Genomic DNA, 13,010 nt, shown 5'->3' with positions numbered 1-13,010 from the left:
CATTAAGGGAAGAAAAAACATGCAATTCTTTCCTCGAAAACAATGACAAGCACAATTCAGTTGAAACATGGAATTCTAGAATCAGTTGGGGGTAGTGGCATGCCATGGCTTCCAAGTTAAGGAGTAAGAGAATCTAGTGATTTCTTGGTTCATCTTACCATAAAAATACTTGCAATCTGCTAATTCTGTATCCGGTAAAATGTTTAACCTCAAAATCAAATCAAATGGTCCCAATTTATAATATTTCCTTTTAGAATATTCTATTTTATGCTTCCACATTGGTTTCAGCAGAGAGGCTCCTACTTCACCATCTTTAACAAAAGATGCATATTCCAGGCTCTATCCAGCCATTAGGAGAGCTCCCCAGGAAACAAGCAGCTTACATTCTTTGAACACAAATACATCATATATTATAATATTATTGCACACTCCTTATATAGCTACTAACACAAGAATGAATCCAATGGATGTATTGAGTTTACAGCAAATCTGACATCACCAGACACCAAACCTAAAATGCAACAGCCAACTCTATAACTCTTCTCTTTCTCTTCTGTTCAAAACACAAGAACAGTTTAACTATGAACAGACCATTACCAAGATCCCCAGAAATCATTGTTAGCCTAATTGTTTCCTGTTGTGCTGAACTGATATGCAATGGATGAAAAGGTACATTTGGCTTAGAGTTCCAGGGCAGGGTAAAAGCAACTCAGATGATTTAATGCTAAAACTCTCAGCGTCCTGTTTTGGGACGTTTCATTCCACTGCAATTAAAAGGAGAAACACTACCACTTGGACCGGGACTCTCCTCTCTGAAATTTGAGTTTAGCATTGTCAGCTCACGCAACTGCCGTCTCTTGATAAAATCTTGTGACTCATCCTACGTATGAGAATTCAAGTTTAGAGAAAAAAGGAAAGAAGGAAAATGGTTCTGCAGCGTAACTACGAGGATGCCAAATATTTTCATAGACAATTTCGTGACAAATAATGGAGTTTCAAGATGTAAGTATATATGAGAGCAACCTATGGCTATAGCTAAAAAACATAGAAGAACAATATAGCAATACATACCACAGGTTTCAGTAATTCTTCTACGATTTCCCGAGCCTGCCTAAGCCTTATATCGACAACATTAGCTGGTAAATCAGCCTCAATCAAGATGTGGAGTGGCTCATTCAGGTGCTCATAGCCAGGTCTACCTCTGAGCTGCTCTTCCTTCAGATGGAAAAAGATGGGAAATTATTATCCAAAACCATTTGATTTTTATGTTGAAAGAAGAAGATAAGAGAAAAAGTTAGATTTGGGGTGGGGGTGCTTTGGATGCATCAACCAGAAATTCATTGCATTTGATCTTCTTGTCAACTTCAGCTGAATTGCAATTGGGATATATAGCAAACACTAGTGGTATCTGAACTTTACAGGAACAAAGGTACTTTTCTAGCTTTACCTTGTCTGAATCCTTTATTGATCCTTTGCCTCTGACATATACACGGCAACCCAAAGTAGCTTCTACCCGCTTCAATGAATTGCCTCTAGGCCCTAGAAGTCGTCCAACAAAATTGAACTAGCAAGTACCAAAGTAAGAAAACCAGAGCCTAGACATCATTACTCATAAAAACATATGTTCCATTCAGTTGAATTATTATAATATAATTAATGACCAAGTTTTAATCTGATGTACTAGCTTACATTTGGATATGTATTGACAGGAATTTCAAGACGCAAGATCCTCTTCACATTGTATGAACTAGGGATTGCTGGTGCACGTTGCCAGTCCATTGGCATCCCAGGAGTTCCACTTCGTCTCTGTCAAAATACAAAAGGCAAGAGTAGCACAAAAGATCAGAAGGTTCAATCCACATGACTGCAAGGGGCACGTGAATTGATAATAAGTTTTAGCTTGAAATAACCCTCCTGCACTCTAACTCACTTGATTTTCCAAGATAATATTTTCCCAAAGCTTCATAAAAAGCTAGGGTACTAAAATGTGACAAAATAGATTTAGCATGCCATGTTAACCGATTGAAATACAAAATGATAAACGAAGAAGTTAATAGTTATACATCTCAGAAACCAAAAATGAACTGATAGATAGTCATCATATTGGGCAAAGCCTTCTGCAGTTCGAGTTAACTTGGCAACCATTGGATTTTGGACGGGAATAAACTTAGTTCCCATCTGAGTTACTTAAGCTAATCCATTGTCAAGTAAACTATTGGCGACTAAATAATATTTGTGTTTAGTGTTATCAATCAGAGGCCAAGACGGGTTAATAAGAAACTCAGATATTCACCATTTTATAAGGCTTTCTAGTGATAATTTGACTATTTTCCTTATTTATTGAATTGAACTTAGAAACCAGAGCCGAAAGCCATACTTTTAGAGCAGAAACATATTATACGCACTAATACATATGACTATGCATGCACCAAACAAATTGAAATGGGTCACTTGTAGAGGAATGGTATATATAATGTGTGCTCTGGCAATATGAATGTTACAGAACGCAATAAGCATAGAAGGAGGTAGAAGGAAACAAAACTCATAATTAGTGTAAGAACTGATTTTAAAGTTTATTTTTCAAACTAATAAAGCAAGAGAACTACTTCAAACTTTATTTTTGTTTGTGATCTTTACGATGTCAGAAAATAGAAAGACTTCAGCACGTTATGCTTCTCCTTTCTGTTTTTTAGACACTCAAATTGTAAGGGTATTTACCAGAAACAATCTTAAAGCACATTCAAAGAATCAAAAGCATAAAATTGTCACTTATAACCCAAATTGTGAACTTATATGGTGGCATGACATAAATATTGTGCAAATAGAAGAAAACATTCAATTAACCAACAAAGAATATAAACAATACCTCTTGAGGAAGATTATTCCAGCTGCCTAATCCAGTTCCAGAAACGTTCGACATAATGTTTGAAGAAGCCATGGGACTGGGGCTTCTATGCCTCATCCTGTCAATGTCACCAAAACCTTGGCTGGACATCATTCCAGAGACCCGAAATATCTCTGCATATGAAGACCATTATATATAAAACAACAGATTAAGCCATAAAACCATATCAATGCATGAAAGCAGTATAGCATTGAAAATCAAATTAGAAATACATAAAAGGACCAAATTGGATAATGAAGGTTGTAAAGTATGGATAGAAACAGAACATTAACCACAAGTAAAATAAAACAGATCCCCGTTAATTGGACAATTAAAGGAAAGACTTACAATGCAAGAACGTAGAGCTTTAGAGCATCATATAATATAAGACTAAATATAAAAGGGGGAAAATACACTTACAATGGTAATGCCAGTTGTAGGAAGGTAAACTAGCAGGAACAATATATAAACTTATACTTGCTGCTAAACAAAGAATGTGGACAGATTCAGATAAATTTCTTCTTATCCCAACTAATCAAAGGTGATAAACTCAATATCCTTGCACTCCGATTAAGCGTCAAAAGATATTATGAATTCAAATTTCGCAAAGCTATCAATCAGGGGTTTTTTTTGGGGGGGGGGGGGTGAGACTTTCACAGAGATTAACTGAATTTCTAGTTACAATGCTATTTCTTTTCTAAGCTAGCTTCGTAAAGTCAAACTTTCTTCTCGAGAGAGGTAAGTAAAACTTGAAATACAATGAATAAGCTTTCGAAATCCAAAACTTAAGAAGCTCTTTAAAATCGAATGCATCTGTGACAGATATATAGCCACTTGAATCAAAAGGGAAAAAGAAAAACACACCATGACCCAGATAGACCTGAGGTTTTTAATATGTAGTCAAGAATGTTTGCCAGCTGAAGATGACAGCATTTTTATCCTATAAAATCTTAGACAAACACCATGCAGTGACAATTTTAAACTACTAATATTTGTGTTGAGGCTCTATCCAAGATACAATGGTGTGGTGGGAGATGTCAAAGTTTCATTATTAAAGCACATAGCTAACTAAAAAAAAACATTGGCTTGAGTACATGATCAAGCCAAGACCATCACAATCAAAGAGAATAGGTAATAGAAAAGTAAGCATACCTGAACATCTCATCAGTGCACACAATCAAACTGATCTAACAAAGGTAATTAAAAATAAATAAAGAAAAACAGATCCAAGCATGAGAGAGTAAAGATGTAACCTTGATTTAGCAATCGGCTACATGCTGGAAGGATCTGCATGAAAGGACCAAGCTTTTGATGCTCCGCCAACAGCTCTGATAAGAGCTGACTGAGGACAGGCAAATAACCCAAAACCCGATCAGATATTGTTATATAAACGATATATATTGTATTATTACTATAGAGATATTTGAGATGAATTTGGCATAAAGAATACCTATCAATGTCTGGGGTGTTTCTAATATGTGGAGAAGCAGTTCTGACAGGGGAGAAGCGGTGATTATACAGACCTGACATAGCTAAGGATCCAGGTTTCGGTTTGAAGAAATCAGCACTTCAAGTTCAAGGGAGGCCTGGAAAAGAGAAAAACCAACAAAGAAAAGCGTTGGAAAAGGAACAAGGTAGGCAAAAAGACACGTATTTACTGCAGTGCTGACTGCTGGCTTAGAGGTGGGAGGTATAGGAAGGGAAGGCTGAGTATGGAGAAATTAGGGTGTGTGTATGAATGCAGTGAAGTCCTGTAGCATCAAAGACACGTGTCATACAGTACGAAAATCATGAATGGAGAAGGAATGATAATTTGACAATGATGTTGCCTGCCAGTGTCACTGCCACCGCAGTCTTAGCTGGAAATGTGAGTTGCTACTTGCTCCTTCCTAACGCTCTACTTGAAGCCAACCAAATTTAGGGTGGTTATGTGGTACTGCGTCTAAAAAACGATTAATATATGGCGTGATCGATTAAATAAGTGATCGATTAAAATTTAGACCGGTTATATTATATTATTTAATCGGAAATATTATAAAGTACAATAACATACTAGGTAGCGCTTATATAATGTAATAAGTAGCACTTATATTGACCTATTTTATAAGTAAACTGATATATTTATACTGATAGTATTGTAAATTTACCTATTACATTATAATATGTTGAAAGTGTCTATATTTTTTTATAAAAAAGATCGATACTTTTTTTAAAGTTATGTAATTTATGTTTCAATTTTTTAATAGTGTTTCATGTTTTCCACCTACAATATTAATTTAATAATTTCATTTGCACAAAAAATTATTTGATTGTTTTGATATTTTATAAAATATTATTTAGTATTTAAATTTAACAATATTAACCAAAGATAATAATAAATATGTAATATATATGTTTATTGTTTTTAATTTAATAATAATATATACCGTAACGTAAAAAATAAATCATTAGACGTCTATAATTACTAAATTAATATCTTAAAACTCACTCAAAAGATAACCTTAAATGAATGTTTTCCACAGTGAAAAAAGTATGGACACTTTTATAAAAAGGATAGATATTTTACAATATAAGCACTACCTATTACATTATATAAACGCTACCTATTACATTATATTAACGCTACCTATTATATCATATTTTTACCTATTATATTGAAAGTGTCTATACTTTTTATAAAAAGGATCGATACTTTTTTTAAAGTTATGTAATTTATGTTTCAATTTTTTTAATAGTGTTTCATGTTTTCCACCTACAATATTAATTTAATAATTTCATTTGCACAAAAAATTATTTGATTGTTTTGATATTTTATAAAATATTATTTAGTATTTAAATTTAACAATATTACCCAAAGATAATAATAAATATGTAATATATATGTTTATTGTTTTTAATTTAATAATAATATATATCGTAACGTAAAAAATAAATCATTAGACGCCTATAATTACTAAATTAATATCTTAAAACTCACTCAAAAGATGTACATACCTAAATATGTAGTTATTGTACATACATAAATTTAATGATAATATATACTTGTAGTTATTGTACATACCTAAATATGTACTGCGAATTTAATGTTGTACCCACCCTTTAACTACCACTACCACATCCTATTGAAAGCAGCACGACTGAAACGTGTTCAAAATGAACCTTTACTTACATCTCCATCAACTCCTGGACCACTGAACTTGCACAACAAAATTTTTGCCATGGATAATACTGATGTAGACAATGTTAAGCCAACCGAGGAATGCCATGAAGTACATAATGTTGATGAATCTGACAGATTGGTTGGTCAGCTCTTCTGTTCACGTGATCAAGCTTGGTACTTTTACAAGGGATTCGCACGGGAACATGGGTTTAGTGCACGTAAGGGAACAACACGGCTTGACGTGGAAGGGAATGTGAAGACACAAGTTTTTTGTTGTTCCAAAGAAGGGTTTCGAGTATCAAAAGTCAATACTGTTGATCGTCAACGTGCTCATACGCCAGTCACAAGAACATGATGTAAGGCTAGAGTCGTAGTTACAGCAACAAATACAAACGATCAGTGGGTTATAAGTAAGTCTGATCATAAACATAATCATGCATTGTGCACACCTGCTATGACACCATTTATGCGTTCTAATAGAGCTGTAAGTAAGGCTGATATCGATGAGGCAACAACATTGAAAGAGGTCGGTGTTGGCACGTCACAAGTAATGAACTATTTAACGCAGCAGGCAAGGGGCTATCATAATGTTGGATTTACACATAAAGACCTCTACAATGCACTTCAAAGAGGTAAAGCAAAGGAAATCGTCGATGGGGATGTGAATTCGCTTATTGCCTACTTTGATTATAAGAAACATGATGATCCCGAGTTTTTTATGACATACTCGGTAGACGAATCGGGGGCATTGTATAATCTTATTTAGTTGGATTCTACATCGAGATCGGATTACACATGCTTCGGTGATGTAATTGCGTTCGACACAACGTACAAAGATAATTTGTATGGTCGACCAATTATGCCTATTGTTGGTGTCAATCATCACCATAACACAATTGTGTTTGCCACTGCCATAATCGCTGACGAGACGTCTCAATCTTTTGAGTGGGTGCTACAGAATTTTTTAGAAGCCATGATGAATAAATCACCTATTTCCATTGTAACCGATGGGGATAGGACAATGCAGAGGGCTATCAAATCTGTTATCTCTTATGCTAAGCACAGATTATGTTCTTGGCATCTTTCTCGCAATGCACAAGCTAACATTGGTGACCCAAAGTTTACAGCAGCATTCTCAAAATGCATGGCTTCCTGTGGAAAACCAAGGAATTTGATATTCAATGGCGTTCGGTTATTTCAGAATTTAACGTCCAAAAGCATCCATGGGTGATTGAGAAGGGAAATACACGACACTTATGGGCACAAGCATATCTAACCGGTCATTTCTTTGCCAATATTCGCTCAACACAAAGGTGTGAGTCTATGAATGCTTCACTAGCTATTGCACTGAAACACAAGAAGACATATTTAGATGTTGTTCGTGCAATTGAAGATGAAATTAGTAGAATGCGTATGAACGAGTTGAAAGCGGATTACTTAAGTTCCCATACGAAGCCCTTCCATATCACAAAACTGGTCGACCTTGAAAGCCATGCCGCTGCGATTTTTACCCGCGAATCTTTTCGTGTGTTCCAATATGAACTTATACGGGAGACATTGTACCGGATTGAGGCAGAGATTAAGTCCTTATCAGATGAATGTCAACATTATATTTTGTCAAAGTACGCAGAAAAAAATAGGAAATTTGAAATTAGTTTTGATTCTCGTACGAAAACTCTAATTTGCTCCTGCAAAAAATTCGAGACCGTTGGACTTCCGTGTCGCCATCAACTTCACATTTTGAAGCAATTGGACTACACATATTTTCCCGGGACTTTGATTCAAAGTAGGTTGACTAATGACGCGAAGGCTTCTGCACCCAGCTATGTTGATTTGAATGTGTCTCCAGAAGTGATGCAAATGGCAAGGTTCGCTGCTCTACGTTCAACGTCAAGTAGGTTATGCTACATTGCATCAAAGACAGACGAGTCTTTCAAAACCGCAAGAGATGAGATGAAAAAACTAATAGAAGAATTAGAAAACTCGTTTGGTTTGAATGATTCAGTCAACCAGAGCATTGTAGTAAACAATGTTCGTGACCCTCAACGAAAATAACGCAAGCGAAAAGAAGTGCCGAAGAACAAGGTCGAGAAGAAAATTAGGCGATGTGGGTACTGCAACGGTGAGGGACATAACAAACTAACATGTCCTCAAGTCAAGCTCAGTTTGAGTACAAGCACACAGCCTACATCAACTGATTTTTTCGAAGACGGAATGGAATGACAACGATCTCCATATATCGTAAAATTCAACATGACTCCTATTGTATGTACATATAAATATTTTGAATGAAGGAAGAAAAACTGCGTTACTTACAATTACCGACACAATATTAAAACGTGTCGATATAGGTTGTAAGACCTATTCGCTCATAAAACCGGTATATTTATACATGTTATATTACAAAATTATCTATTACATTATAATTCTGGGTTCCGATTTGTAAATGTCGACACTTTTTTAAATGGTATCGACACATTTTTCTTCCAATCTGGACATAAAGTACCGACACAATATTAGAAAGTGTCGATATAGGTTGTAGACCTATTCGCTCATAAAACTGGTATATTTATACAGGTTATATTACAAAATTATCTATTACATTATAAATCTGGGTTCCGATGTGTAAATGTCGACACTTTTTTAAATGGTATCGACACATTTTTCTTCCAATCTGGGCATAAAGTACCGACACAATATTAGAAAGTGTCGATATAGGTTGTAGACATATTCACTCATAAAATCGGTATATTTATACCGGTTATATTACAAAATTATCTATTACATTATAAATCTGGGTTCCGATGTGTAAATGTCGACACTTTTTTAAATGGTATCGACACATTTTTCTTCCAATCTGGACATAAAGTACCGACACAATATTAGAAAGTGTCGATATAGGTTGTAGACATATTCGCTCATAAAACCGGTATATTTATACCGATTATATTACAAAATTATCTATTACATTATAATTCTGGGTTCCGATTTGTAAATGTCGACACTTTTTGACAATGTATCGACACATTTTTCTTCCAATCTGGACATAAAGTACCGACACAATATTAGAAAGTGTTGATATAGGTTGTAGACCTATTCGCTCATAAAACCGGTATATTTATACCGGTTATATTACAAAATTATTTATTACATTATAAATCTGGGTTCCGATGTGTAAATGTCGACACTTTTTTAAATGGTATCGACACATTTTTCTTCCAATCTGGACATAAAGTACCGACACAATATTAGAAAGTGTCGATATAGGTTGTAGACATATTCGCTCATAAAACCGGTATATTTATACCGGTTATATTACAAAATTATCTATTACATTATAATTCTGGGTTCCGATTTGTAAATGTCAAGACTTTTTGACAATGTATCGACACATTTTTCTTCCAATCTGGACATAAAGTACCGACACAATATTAGAAAGTGTCGATATAGGTTGTAGACCTATTCGCTCATAAAACCAGTATATTTATACCGGTTATATTATAAAATTATCTATTATATTATAAATCTGGATTCCGATGTGTAAATGTCGACACTTTTTTAAATGGTATCGACACATTTTTCTTCCAATCTGGACATAAAGTACCGACACAATATTAGAAAGTGTCGATATAGGTTGTAGACATATTCGCTCATAAAACCGGTATATTTATACCGGTTATATTACAAAATTATCTATTACAATATAATTATGAGTTCCGATATTTTTTCAATCGACACTTTTTTAAATGGTATCGACATATTTTTCTTCCATTCTGGACATAAAGTACAGACACAATATTAAAAAGTGTAAAACTTTGTTGTGGATATCATCGAAAACAATGATATAGTCATGTGTTTCGATACATTTGCAAGCAGATGTAAAATACATTAGTATTGATATTTCAGCAATCCTCAAATGTATATGTACACATAGAAGCAAACATGGAATAATTAATGAAAATATACACACAATATAATCACACCAAAATATAAATACACTAGAATGTTCAAATAATGTACCGACAAACAAAATTAATCCGATGAAAAAGGGTTATTTCTAACGAAGTCTGGAACATTAGAGGCATTCAACAAATTTTCCAAATACTCTCGTATGTTTCCGCCTTTTTCTGAGGACATACATAAATAATTTCAATTATCAAACTAATGAGGTGCAATTTTACTAACAATAAACTAAATTCGCATAAGCATGAATAAATTTGTGTCATATCTAGAGCATTGTCGTTCGAATGGGAAGCATCGTCAAAGGTATGTGGACATATATAATTGTATTTCTATATAAACACATAACTTGTTAAAATAATCAATGTATGAACACCTGTTCAACTGGAAAAACATATTGCATAAATGCAACTTACCGGATTATAAATCATTTTTTCCGCTGAATCATCGACCAAAAGTGTATTTAGCTCGTTAAAATCTGGACACGCGTTCCAAACATCATTGAGATCTTTACAGTAGGTAACAAAATCGTATGTTTTGTATTTTTTTGATCCTGTTCACAAACAGTCGAACATAAATATGTAGGAATCATAGACAACGAAAAGTCAGCAAACTGTAATGACATTCATCTTACCCACACGAATAGAAAATACTCAGAAAATACATGTAATTTCTCAAGTACACGGCCGACGTTATGCATGAGATTGTAATCAAGTTTGAATGCTAACATTCAAATGTATATTAACGATTTTGACTACAGTAATTCAATTGTTCCAAAAATGTTCTAACCTCATCTTTGAAGACCAAAGGGCAACAACAAAATTGTCGACACAAAATTGCATAAATTCAAATAATCCTCTTCTGAGGACAACATCTACAACATAAAGAAAATGAGATTAAAGTTCTACGCTTATATGTTAAAATAATGGATACAAAAGAATAGAATTAAAACCTGCAGGCAGTCTTGGGATATAGGCAAGGACACCATTGAGATCAAAAATTAAAAGTTTTCTTGAAGGCGGCATTGTAGACACGATATACTTGTTTGGATCATCATCATCATCGTCATCAGCTTCATCGTCATCTTCATCGTCAGCTTCATCTTCATTGACCGCTTGGTTGTCCACATCTGTTAAAAGAAAATAAAATACAGTTCAGAACGTGTAAATGTTTAGAAACATAAATAATGAATTACCTAACTCGTTTGATGTCGTTGACGTAATTCGTTACGCAACATGGAGACTTCATGTTGCAATGATGAAATATCGGATCGCATTCCACTCACAAGGGAATCAATATGCTCCCGAAAATTAACCATGTATTCCATCACGGTCTTAATTGTGACATCCTCTGCAACTGGAGCTTCTTCCATCATTGCGTCTCCACTTGGTTGCTCTTCTTCATGGCCAACGGGGTCCATTTCCTACCTCTCTTGATCTAATCCGACCTCCTTAACACGCTTCTAACCGAGTTTTTCAACAAAATCATATCCCGCTTTTTTAATAAATACCATGTCAATCTTGCGGGTTAATCGAACAGGGGCGTCATGCGAAAAATCAACTTCATTCTTCTTCAACAGATGGGTGATGACACATCCATATGGTAGTGTAGTTGAAATTGTTGCTCCCTTTGTGACCATATATACAATTGTATTAAATATGAGTTTTTCAATGTTTGGAGCCGTTTTAGATTTATACTTTGCTATCCACCAATAATCGCTGTCTCGAAGCGTTGAATGTTTTCCCCCATTAGGCCGGATATACCATGTGAGCATTTTGTGAAACACTCTCGACTCTACATCGAGGTGAATTGGGCTATTTCTAGCAACCCGTTTAATTGTAGACCAATCTAAACCATTTTCATCTGAATCCCCTTTATTCGCTACACCTAAACCCTCCGCAATAGTTTCTGGAGATATATATATATCCTTCCCCATGACATGTGTATTAATTCCTATTATATTAGTCTTATTAGGCTCGTGCTGTAAGGAAGCATTGTTGTAGAAGACTCTAACTAGGTTGGGATAATATCTTGGTTCTACACCAAGGAATTCAAGCCAACCCCAAGATGTAAATGTGGATTTAAAACTAAATGCATATTTATCATCAAACAAGAAACCCAGGTCAATGACACGTTCGGGACGAATCTTCCTTACTTTAAAACTCGTCTGCCATCTTTGTTTCTCCATATCGGATCTAAAATTCAGAGTTTCGAAGGACCTGATTTCCTCAGAAGAATCGTTTGTTACAGAAGGAGGTTGTGGTTGAGAAGAACTGGTTGAGAAGAGCTTTGAGAAAGACCACGCTTTTGACGCTGACGTTTTGGAGCCATTTTGGTTAGATGCTATTACAATGGAACACAAACACATTCAGGAAAAAAACTCCAATATAGAAATCAATCAAACCCATAAAATATCGATAAATTTACCTAAATATCTGATCGTCACTTATGATAACGCTAGAAGAGAGAGGAAGAGTTATCTTCTGCCTGCTTGCCTTTATGTTTAGGGTTTTTCGATTTAGAGTACTATATATAGTGAACGGTGGAAAAACACTTGATATTTAAATTAGTATCGACAAAACATTAAACAGTGTCGATACATATTATATACCAATTCTCTCATAAAACCGGTATACTTGTACCGATTAGATTGAAAAATTACATATTACATTGTACTTTTGGTTTTCGATGTTTTTAGGATCAACATTTTCTATATATGGATCGACACTTTATGGTTGCACCATGTTTTCCATTCATTATGGACAAAAAATATCGACACAAACTAATAAAGTGTCGACACATTATTTAGACATATTCTCTCATAAAACCGGTATACTTATACCGGTTAGATTGAAAAATTACATATTACATTATACTTTTGGTTTTCGATATTTTTGGGATCGACACTTTTTATATATGGATCGACACTTTATGGTTGCACCCAGTTTTCCATTCATTCTGGACCAAAAGTATCGACACAAACTAAAAAACTGTCGACAAATTATT

The 13,010-nt window shown here is 34.6% G+C and overlaps 1 protein-coding gene across 1 annotated transcript; it reads right to left on the bottom strand.

The window, feature by feature from the left end:
* Window positions 1–416: 416 nt before the first annotated feature.
* Window positions 417–4,662, bottom strand: LOC120127972 (KH domain-containing protein At2g38610-like). Its single transcript, XM_039145760.1, has 7 exons — window positions 4,335–4,662; window positions 4,138–4,226; window positions 2,867–3,018; window positions 1,690–1,806; window positions 1,448–1,564; window positions 1,072–1,215; window positions 417–880 (listed from the first exon to the last, which is right to left on the bottom strand). The coding sequence occupies exons 1-7, from the start codon at window positions 4,412–4,414 to the stop codon at window positions 734–736; spliced, it is 846 nt and encodes a 281-aa protein (XP_039001691.1). The 5' UTR covers window positions 4,415–4,662; the 3' UTR covers window positions 417–733.
* Between the last annotated feature and the right edge of the window lie 8,348 nt (window positions 4,663–13,010).

The sequence above is a fragment of the Hibiscus syriacus genome, unplaced genomic scaffold (genome assembly GCF_006381635.1).
Source record: "Hibiscus syriacus cultivar Baekdansim isolate YM2019G1 unplaced genomic scaffold, ASM638163v2 tig00110474_pilon, whole genome shotgun sequence".
Taxonomy (NCBI): domain Eukaryota; kingdom Viridiplantae; phylum Streptophyta; class Magnoliopsida; order Malvales; family Malvaceae; genus Hibiscus; species Hibiscus syriacus.
The sequence above is the reverse complement of the archived record's forward strand: the minus strand, read 5'-3'. Positions and strand labels throughout refer to the sequence as shown.

Excerpts from the sequence above, each read along its gene's own strand:
- LOC120127972 (XM_039145760.1), bottom strand. The coding sequence starts at position 4,414 with ATGTCAGGTCTGTATAATCACCGCTTCTCCCCTGTCAGAACTGCTTCT. Across the intron at positions 1,807-2,866 it reads GGAATAATCTTCCTCAAGAG|AGACGAAGTGGAACTCCTGG; the intron begins GTATTGTTTATA and ends GTATTTTGACAG. Across the intron at positions 1,565-1,689 it reads CTGTCAATACATATCCAAAT|TTCAATTTTGTTGGACGACT; the intron begins GTAAGCTAGTAC and ends GGTACTTGCTAG.